We start from the raw sequence: 10,716 nt of genomic DNA on the forward strand, positions 1-10,716 counted from the left end.
ACTCTACTGAAGGAGGCTTCAAGGATCTCATCCTAGAGGGGGTCTTAGCACAGCATCACAGTGACTTCTGGCCCACACCAGATTCCTGTTTGGAGTACTATCCACTCCATCTCAATTTCCTAGACTGCCTTTTTTCTCTGACAACATTTCATTATAAAATACAGATTTTTAGAGTATGTATCTGTGTTATTTCTTACACCAGGACCCATTTATGTAGATATTTAGGTTCAGAAGTAGAATTTAGACTGTGAGCAACAAAAGTGACCCATATGATAGAAACAGTGGTTCTCAGAAATATTTTTAAGTTGCATAAAATATTTCATGAGAATTATTATTTAAAAATCCTCTTATGGAAAGGAGAGTTTTCACCCTCCCCCTTCCATACATGATTGCTTATCTTTCTGTCTCTCTGGAAACTATTGTCCAGCCCAGTGGTTCTCAAAGTGTGATCCCTAGACCAGCAGTATGAAGAGTGGAAACGTGAGAGAAATGCAACCTGTTAGGACTGTGAAGGTGAGATAGGAATTTCAAGCAGAAATTCTGGGCTGGGAGCCGAGCAATCCTTTGACAGCCTCTGGCCTCCACTCCTTCTCCAGAGGAAGATGTGGAGATGGTCAAGGTCATTGGGCTGTTGCTGATGGGGCGTGTGCTAGAGCTTGAGTTCACGAGGTGGAGCCATTTCTTGTCTTGTCCCCTAAGTACTCCACCAGGCAAGACCTCTTACTGTGCAGCTCTGCTGAGCACAGAGCCCTGCAAACACCTAGCGCTCACCCAAGATTGCACTTGTACTGATTGCAGAAGCCTCCCAGGCGCAGGAGGCTGCTCACCTGCATCTTGCCTGGCTGCTGTTCCTTCTTCTTGTCCCCAGTGACTGCAATTGTTGCAAAGTACTGGATGACACGCTTGGTGTTCACCGTCTTCCCAGCCCCGGATTCTCCACTGTTGATTTAAAAGTGAGATATGCAGACATAGAGAACAGACCCGTGAGTGGAAAGAGGCCCAATAGGAGAGGGGAGATGAAAGATGGATGGACTGGAAGCTTTGGATTAGAAGATGTAAGCTATTATATGTAGGATGGATAAGCAACTGGGTCCTACTGTACAGCACAGGGGACTATATTCAATATGTGATGAACCATGATGGAAAAGAATATGAAAATATATTGTATATATACAACTACATATATAAGAATTGTATATATAAGAATAAATACACATATATACCTGAATCACATTGATGTACAGGAGAAGTTAACACAACATTGTAAATCAACTATACTGGAATAAAATATGTTTTTTTTTTAAATAAGTGAGATAAAGGAGAGTGGAAGGGATGGATGGCCCTCTTCCAAGTCATCCTAGAGCAGACATGGGTTACTCACGTGATGAGGATGGACTGGTTGTCTCGATCTAGAAATACAGAGGGAAGCAGAACAGAATCAATGACCAACCAATAGGCGGGATGTACAAATAAGGCAACACCGGGTGGGGGTGGGTAGGGGTGGGTAGAGCCCCTGAGTTCCAGTTCTGAGTTTGCCATAACTAGTGGTGTGATGATTTGGGTATATCTAATCTTTAGGGCTTCCCCAGTGGCTTAGCAGTAAAGAATCCACCTGCCAAGCAGGAGAGGTGGGTTTGCTCCTTGGGTTGGCAACCCACTCCAGTATTCTTGCCAGGGAAATCCCATGGACAGAGGAGCCTGGCAGGCTACAGTCCATGGGGTTGCAAAAAGTTGGACATGTCTGAGCGACTAAACATACAGAATCTTCTTTGAGACTATTGTGCAGATTTCCCAAACGTAAGATGTGTAATGTGGGCAGTATGGGACGTGAACAGTGAGTCCCGTGGTGTGAAAGTTCTTCACATTCATAAATCTTTATCTCCTCGCTAGCACTTTCTTATCTCCCTTTTTAACAACAATAGCAACAACAGAAACGCAAGTCTCAGACTCAGAACTTGTAAGAAGCCATAGCTTTTATTAATAATTAGATTTATGGATGCTTATTTGTTGTGACTGCATTTTTCTTTTACCTTTTCCTTTTACTTGTGAAAAGTGACAATGTTTTCCATTTATAATAGGTCGAATTGCGAAATTCATAGGTTGAGGTCCTAACCCTTAATACCTCAAAATGTGACCATTTTTGGAAATGGGGTCATTGCAGATTTCTTTAAAGATGCAATCATACTGGAGTAGGTGAGAAAGCTCTGTAATGAGAAGCCTGAGCACCACAACTAGAGGATGACCCCTGCTTGCAGCAACTAGGGAAAGCCAGTGTGCAGCAGTGAAGACCCAGCACAGGCAAAAATAAATACATAATGAAAAAGAAATTACCAGTCAGCATGAACTGATAGGCATTGTCAGAGATGGAGAAGATGTGGGGCGGGGCTTCCTGGCGCTTTTTGCCCCGGTAGGCCGCCACCACCTCGGGGTTGTACACAGGCAGCCACTTGTAGGGGTTGACGGTGACACAGAAGAGACCTGAATATGTCTGCACCGTAAAAAAAAGGAATACAATTGTTTCATGAGGACACTAATACTTGTTTTCAGAATGTTAACCGCCTGCCTGAACAGGGGCCATGAGAACAGACTCACATAGATCATCCAGGCCGCATAACGCTCTTTGAGGTTGTAGAGCACGGCGGGTTCGTGCAGGTGCGTCATCATGGCCATGTCCTCGATCTTGTCGAACTTGGGAGGGTTCATGGGGAACACCTGTTCACTGTTGAGAGTGAGTGTCTGGATATTGAGAGGAAAGGCAGGTGATGAGTGGGAGAGCTGATGCTCAGTATCCATGCTACCAGTGTGGAGAAAATGGTGAGGTATTGTGGTGCGATGACCCCGTTACCATGGATAACGTCATGGATCATGTCTGTGCCCAGAGATGGTCTTTAAATACCTATTCTTTTTTTTTCTTCATTTATTTTTATTAGTTGGAGGCTAATTACTTTGCAATATTGTAGTGGTTTTTGTCATACATTGACATGAATCAGCCATGGATTTACATGTAAATAGCTATTCTTGTTGAATCTAAGTCTGGTCAAACTGTGTAACCAGCTCTGGTCTGATGTCCCCAAGTCAGTGTATCATTCTGCGCCAGGAGTGGGTTACACCTGTGCAAAGCTGTAGAGCCCTTCAACCTCAGGGTGGCCAGAGGGTACTCAGGATGGCCAAGGCCAGAGCAGCTTGTCTCTGTTTACCCCATTTGCTGTGAGTGCTACAGTGAGATCAAGCTTGGAATACTGGAAAGGACTCTTCCAGCATATTTTGTGCATCTCCACCTCAATACCTCTATTCACATGGGTCCCTTTGTCTGGAATATCTACATTGAAATTATGTCTAACTACCTTCAAAGCTCTTCTTGCTGCTGCTGCTGCTGCTAACTCACTTCAGTCTGACTCTCTGCGACCCCATAGACGGCAGCCCACCAGGTTCCCCTGTCCCTGGGATTCTCCAGGCAAGAACACTGGAGTGGGTTGCCATTTCCTTCTCCAATGCATGAAAGTGAAAAGTGAAAGTGAAGTTGCTCAGTTGTGTCCAACTCTTAGCGACCCCATGGACTGCAGTCTACCAGGCTCCTCCGTCCATGGGATTTTTCAGGCAAGCGTATTGGAGTGGGGTGCCATTGCCTTCTCCATCAAAGCTCTTCTTAGGTGCTACCTTATCCATGACCTGTCTGCTTTCCCCTGTCTTTTCAAGCTTCCAGAATTCCTTGCACCTCTGCTCTAATAGTTCAAACATTTGGACTTGGAGTATGGTCCATGGCCAAACAGTATTTTGAGACTAATACTTAATTTTCCCTTCTCTGTTTTTCCCTCCTTTTAAGCATACAGCTGGCACTCCATTACTCAGGAAAGGTAGAAACTAGTGCATAAAAGTGAAACAACCAGTAAGCCTTTCTAGTCTTTGCCATAAGCCTATATCCTTAGAAGAGCTTTGAGGGTTTTACTGAAAAAAGGAGATTTGCTGGTAAAGGCCACATCTCTAGAGGAAATTAGGCCCTTCTGCCCCACTGCCCTATACTAAAGAGAGAGACACCCAAGGTAGCACAAGGGAGATGGAAAAATCTGTGAGTCATGAAGATTCAGGGCTTGCTTCTTAGCAGATCCTTTAGGGGGACAGTGAGACCCAGTATGGTATTACTGAAAATGTGGCACAACTCTCGGAAGTGGACCCCGGTAGTAACTCAAGAAAATTTATTTCTGGCCCTATTTACAGAGACTAACATCAGAGGTTAAGTCAAAGAACAACAATGATAACAACAATAATAGTAATTTGTGAACTGTGATTCGTACCTGTCATGTACTGTTGATACCTATCCTAGATGATAAACTTTGAGGAAATGGTTACTGAGATTTTCTCATCTTTGCAAAGTGATGGACACTGTGACCTAGATGTGGTAGGTGTCCAGTAAGTACTGAACTGAATAGTGAAAGTGTTAGTCACTCAGTCATGTCTGACTCTGTGTAACCCCACGGATACATGTGCTTGCCAGGCTCTTCTTTATGGAATTCTCCAGGCAAGAATACTGAGTGGGTAGCCGTTCCCTTCTCCAGGGGATCTTCTCAGTCCAGGGATTGAACCTGGGTCTCCTTTACTTCAGGCAGATCCTTTGCCCTCTGAGCCACCCTGACGGTGCTCTGTAATTCTCTGTAGTAAACCAGGCATTGCCTCTGGAGCTCCCCAAGTCACACTGCAGCCTAGAGAGTTCTGTGTGGAATATTCACCCATCCAGCAGCAGTCTTCATCCATCTCTCCCTTCAATAGTCCAACCTCTTTCACCACCACCTTCCCCTTTCCCCAGAGCAAACATCACAAAAACTCGCAAAGCTCCAGTCCTTGGAGAAAGAAAGAGACAGGAGCAAAGGTGTGTGCCAAGGCAGCTTTCACCTGCGATGTCACCATAAAGTAGATCAATGGAAGTCTTGTTCTGTTATCAGGTTGCTGTGGATCAGCAAGCAATTTCTCATATTCTACTGCAGAGGATAAACTAAAGGAGGATGCCCACGTTAGCAAGAATATCTGAGATCAACACTTACCCGGTCATCGAGGGTCTTGACTGTGACTTTGTCGTTTTCCCTGCCCTGGATCATACCCTTCACGTACAATTCCTTATCATCCACTGCAAAGCAGGCTTTCTTGGAGTCGAATGGGCGGTTCTGAGCCTCGATTCTTTCCTTCTCCGATTTCCGCAGGTAGGGAGCTGCTTCTCCGAAAATGGCCATTTCCGCATCAGAACTCATGGCTGCAGGGGCTGGGGAGACCAGGGCTGCTGAGGTGGGGGCTAAAGGGCTCTTGACTCTGAGGGGCCCAGCCTATTACCTCCATTCAAAGAGGGGCCAGATTCAAAAGCTCCTGGGATTAACCCAGTTCCTGCGGAATCTAGGCCCAGGTTTAGGGGCCTAGAGCAGGCAAGTGGGGGTAAGATAAAGGGGATATTTTACTCCAAGAAAAAATTTCGAGGGGTTGCTTTCAACTCTGAGTGTTGATTTTGGAGCAGCTCTAAGTCCAGCTCCAGGTGTAGAAGTCTGAATCAATTAGAGGAATCTAAGCTGAGCCCAATAAAAGAGAACTCAGAAAATGCTTCCTTAATTCCTCATCATATTTGAGCCTCATGATCTCTGTGTCATTCCCAAATCTTAAAGGTGTCTGAGAAGAATGACTGGAATGTTGATAATTCTTGGTAGAAATTATCACAATTATGTACTTTGGAAAAGGAAAGAGTTTTTTTATTGTCCTTTCAAATGATTGTGGATATTCTTTTTAGATACTATACTAAAACTTACACATGATAGTTTCTATGGTAATTTCTTAAAGGCTAGTTGCAGCATAGAATCTGAAACCACATCAACAAACAGTTGGTACCTGTTACCTTATAATCTGTTGGTCTGTGTTGAACTTTGAATGAAACTTTTACCTATGTATAAACATCATACATTGATCATTTGAGAAATCTTGTCCACTGAATTCTATAACACTTCCAAATATCAACATATTTCATTACACAATATAAAAAAATCACAATCATTAGTATCAGCACTGATCTTATTAGGAAATTCAGATATTAGAACATTGTCAAGCTAATGGACACAAGTCTTCCAAAATTTTAATTTTTGCTTGAAAGCTCAGTTCTATCATTAGTAACAAATACTGTCTCTTGTTTTCCTTGAAAGGATAAGCACATTTCATTGTTCTTTGAGAAAATGTCTACCAAATATCCCAGTCTGGGAAACCTAGTTTGTCCACTAGTCATTCTTTCCAGTAAAAATGATGCTTCATGAATCAAGTGGCCGGTTCATCTTGCAACTGAGACAACTGCACATGTGCTTTCCCTCAAGACAACCCTCAGAGACCAGTGTGCAGCTGGAGAGCTTTTCGCGCGGACTTCCCGTTCCATTACATAGAATATTATAAAGACGTGGGTAAACTTGAGATGTAACAAAACCAATAATTTCCACTTCTGCAAAATGTGTCATTTTTTCAATGAAGTTGGCTTTTTAAATTAAAAAAATTTTTTCTTTTAGTGTCAGTATATGGCAGTGAAGATTGCTATGACTGCTAGCACAGCTTGGTGCCATGTCTTGACTTGTAATAAAGCACTAGAACTTTTATACATCCTTGCTTTTGCTTCATTAAGTCCACACAGTGAAGAAGACAAATGGTGTCTGGGTATTATATTAAAATTTTTTTGACCTCATATACCTCTTGAAAAGTTCTTAGGGATCTCCAAGGATCCATGGGTCACTTTTTTCTTTTTTAAAAATTAATTAATTGGCCATGATGTGTCTTTGTTGCTGTGTGAGTGCCTTTCCCTAGCTGCCATTCTCATTGCGGTGGCTTCCCTTGTTGTGGAGTGCTTGGCCTTCAGTAGTAGCGGCACATGGACCCCAGAGCTCGACTCGGTAGTTGCGGTGTGTGGGTTTAGTTGTTCTGCAGTTGTGGGACCTTCCTGGACCAGGGATCTAACCCATGTCTACTACATTGGCAGGCAGACTCTTAACCACTGGGACACCAGGGAAGTCCCCATGGGTCACATTTTGAGAATGGTTGCACCAGGGCATGAAGAAATCTCATCAGGCTGCTTGACTTCAGCCTGGTGCCCAAAGTGTTGGAAGTTGATCCATATCAAAATCACCTGCCACAGCATCTCTGTGGTTGGCACTGAGGAAACCGAATTTTTTCCAGGGGCCTCAAACACAGTGATGTTTGGAAACATTATTTTGCTTTTCTAAAACCATGGCATAGTCCCAATGGTCATACACAAAGTGATTTAGGCAACTATTTCTTAATTTTAATAGTGATATGTTTATTTTAAAGTTTATTACCTTATTCTATCAAAATCTACAATGCCATGAATGATTTTACATCCCATAAATACAGGATAAAACCTTGTCTATTATGATACTTTTTTCATTGCTTCTAAGATGCATCCCAAGTGTAGAGATAATATTCTGTGAAAAATATGAAGAAAATTAGAATTGATAGAATAGGGTCAGTCAGTCAGTCAGTCAATTTAGTCATGTCCGACTCTTTGTGACCCCATGGACTGCAGCATGCCAGGCTTCCCTATCCATCACTAACTCCCGGAGCTTGCTCAAACTCATGTCTATCAAGTCAGCGATGCCATCCAACCATCTCACCCTCTGCCTCCCCCTTCTCCCCCTGCCTTTAATCTTTCCTAGCATCGGGGTCTTTTCCAATGAGTCATTTCTTTGTATCAGAAGAACTGACTCATTACATGGACCACAGCCTTGTCTAACTCAATGAAACTATGAGCCATGCTGTGTAGGGCCACCTAAGATGGACAGGTCATGGTGGAGAATTCTGACAAAATGTGGTCCACTGGCGAAGGGAATGGCAAACCACTTCAGTATTCTTGCCTTGAGAACCCCATGAACAGTATGAAAAGGCAAAAATGTACGACACTAATGAAAAAACATAGGGTAATATGACTGTGAAGTATCTGTTTATACAGTGATAGAAAGCAGTGTTTCTCTTCTTTGGTGTATAGGAATCCAACTGGGAGTCTTGTTGAAATGGATATTGTGATTCAGCAGGTATGGAGTACAGTTTGAGACTATGAATATCTAAATATCTCAGCTGACACTCATATAGATAGTTCACACTTTCATAGCAAGCATATAAGGTAGCTTTGAAAAACACATCTAAGAAAAAAAAAGGAAACAAGTCAAAATACTAAATAAATTGATAGTACTGGTATCATGTGACTGTTGCAAACTTTGTGATGATTGTATAAGAATGAAGTCTGAAGGTGTGTGGTCAAGCTTAGCTCATGGTCAAGCTATGTATTTAGGCCTCCTAGAAAAATAGGACTTTCCATCTGGGATTCAGGTCATGACCAGTGTTAAGGTGGAGATTTCTCTTTTTCCATCCACAACTCCAACTGTGACTGAAAATCCAGTATCTTTTCACTTCACTGAGTAGATGATGCATGAATCGTCTCAGTGATATCCTGGCAAATGTATTGTCCAGGCTACTCAAACACCTTCCAGGATGACTATTTTCCATTTTGGAAAAATTTTGGAAATTTTTGAAAATCATTTGGGAGAGGTTTCTCAGGCCAAAGATTCTTCTTGCTTTAAACTAAAATCTGGGTTTCTGTGACTTCAGGATATTCCATCCTCATTCCCGTTCTTGGTAACAACAAAAAGAATTCAAATCTTCTTCCTAGAAGACAACTCTACACCAGTTTGATGGCTGCTCTGGGTTCCCCTTAGCTTTTTCTTTTCCAGGCTAAATAACCCCAGGACCATCTCCATCTTCCTCTGCTGCTTTGGCACCTCGTTTACAGTCACGGTGAACTCACTCCTGTTAATCTCTTGAGGTGTTTCATCCAGACCACGTGTCATTCTCCGTCAGCATGTGCGCTCACCTCTTCTGACCTAGGTGTCATGCCCGAGGTGGTGACTGCCTTCTGGCAGTCTCATCATACTGCTGACTCACTATTCACTGTCCAGCAAAGCCCCTCAATCCTCTGCCTACGTGTGGTTGCTAAGTCAGATCTTGTCCCCATATTTATACAACTGTACTCTGGGGCCCAGGGCTAAAACCATTTATGCTTGGCTGATAAACTTATCCTTGTTAGGTCTGATCCGACTCCCTTGGCATGACTTGTGGTGTCCCTGGAGGCTCTACCCCCAGAAAGTCTCCTAATTAGCTTCTCCTCAGTTTTAAGATCTTGACCTACTTCCAAGCCTACACAGCTGTGTCCCTTCAACCATCCATTCTGTTCCAGCCTTCAGTCTTCCAATGGAGATAGTCATTCTGGTCTACCTAACCTCCGTCACCACCTTTTTACTGCTCGCCACCCCCTCTTTCTGCTGTCAGTGTACATGACACTCATCTCAACTTACATCCTTCTCCTGGGGATTTCTCAGCTACTGTATCTTGTCAACAGCGGTGTGATCATGACTTCATTATGCTCTGCTTTCCTTGGTCCTGATTCATCTAGAGTTACCTCCAAAAAATGCAGATTTTTGAAGGGGGAAGTGTTTTTATTACTATAGTGGACATAAGGTTGAATCCATTTCTCCTTATTCTCTCAGCATTATTTGTGAGTAAAGGCATAGCTGAGTAGACTCAGGGGTGTGGACCCTGCTCAAAAAACAGCAAAGTTAGACTTGTGTGAAGTCTGAATCTTGAGCCTATGAACATCATGCTCAGAGCCAACTAAGTATATTGGCCTGGAGCTTACATGTCAGAATTCTGCAGTGTATTTTATTATTCTCAGTGTGATGGGCAAATTTGGGAAGCCATTCGTCCTTAGATACAATTTGCACATTTGTAATCTGCCTTTAGAAATACTTAAGTAACTGATTTCAATTTCACCACCATTTTTAGCTTCTTATGAGTGTGACAAGGGTGAGAATGTATAAAACGTTTGCTAATTTCAATCAATTATTGTGTTCCCAATCGAGATGAAAGTAACTCTTACCTTCTTGGTTCCCAAAGCAATGGTCAGTGTCCTTCAGGAATGAAGTATCTTCTTGGGGAGTGGTTCCAGAAATCAAAACCAAAGAAAAACAAAGAAAAATGAACTACAAAGAGTTTAAATAAATCTAGAAACTGTACTTGTTCTAAGTTTAGCTACTTTTAAGTAGGTACACAGTGGATGGTGTTGGATGGAAATAAATTTTCCATTTTCATTTTGGTTAAGTCATCATTCTTTAAATAATTGGTTAATTACAATATTGATTAACAATTTTTTGGAGTATCATTTCTGTGTGCCAAGTACCATGTTAGCTCCTTGGTGGTTTAATCACTAAGTCATGTCTGACTCTTGCAAGTCCAGGGACTGTAGCCCACCCAGGCTCCTCTGTCCATGGGATTTCCCAGGCAAGAATACTGGAGTGGGTTGCCATTTCCTTCTCCAGGAGTTAGCACCTTAAGCAGGTATAAAAAAGGATAAAGACAGTCTCTAAAAGAATGCAAAATATGGTAAGGAGTAAGAGAAGTGATCAAATAAATCCTTGAATAAGGAAGAATAATGCAAATTCTGTAAGAGTCTAAATGAAATGTTAGAGGATTTACAGAGGTGATGCTTCTGGCTGAGAGTAGGGGGCTGTGAGGGATCAGTGAAGAAAGAAAGAGGAAGAATCACCCAGACTGTTACCTGAATCTTTAGATCAGTTAGTTGAGTTCTTTACCAATGGGAGAAAAGTTGTGAATTATAGGCAAGACTTCTTTAAGAGGTCTAGG

At 42.5% G+C, this 10,716-nt stretch overlaps 1 protein-coding gene across 2 annotated transcripts in view; it reads right to left on the minus strand.

Annotated features, from left to right (window-relative positions):
- MYH13 (myosin heavy chain 13) overlaps positions 1-5,240 on the minus strand; it is a 48,561-nt gene extending 43,321 nt beyond the window's left edge. For both annotated transcript variants that reach the window (XM_020888533.2, XM_020888532.2), the window contains exons 1-5: positions 5,037-5,240; positions 2,593-2,736; positions 2,332-2,488; positions 1,382-1,409; positions 828-939 (exon numbers count right to left, since the gene is read on the minus strand). In XM_020888533.2, the coding sequence (XP_020744192.1) occupies positions 828-939; positions 1,382-1,409; positions 2,332-2,488; positions 2,593-2,736; positions 5,037-5,240 (645 nt within the window). The remainder of the gene's footprint in view (positions 1-827; positions 940-1,381; positions 1,410-2,331; positions 2,489-2,592; positions 2,737-5,036) is intronic.
- Between the last annotated feature and the right edge of the window lie 5,476 nt (positions 5,241-10,716).

Source organism: Odocoileus virginianus, chromosome 17 (genome assembly GCF_023699985.2).
Source record: "Odocoileus virginianus isolate 20LAN1187 ecotype Illinois chromosome 17, Ovbor_1.2, whole genome shotgun sequence".
Classification (NCBI taxonomy): domain Eukaryota; kingdom Metazoa; phylum Chordata; class Mammalia; order Artiodactyla; family Cervidae; genus Odocoileus; species Odocoileus virginianus.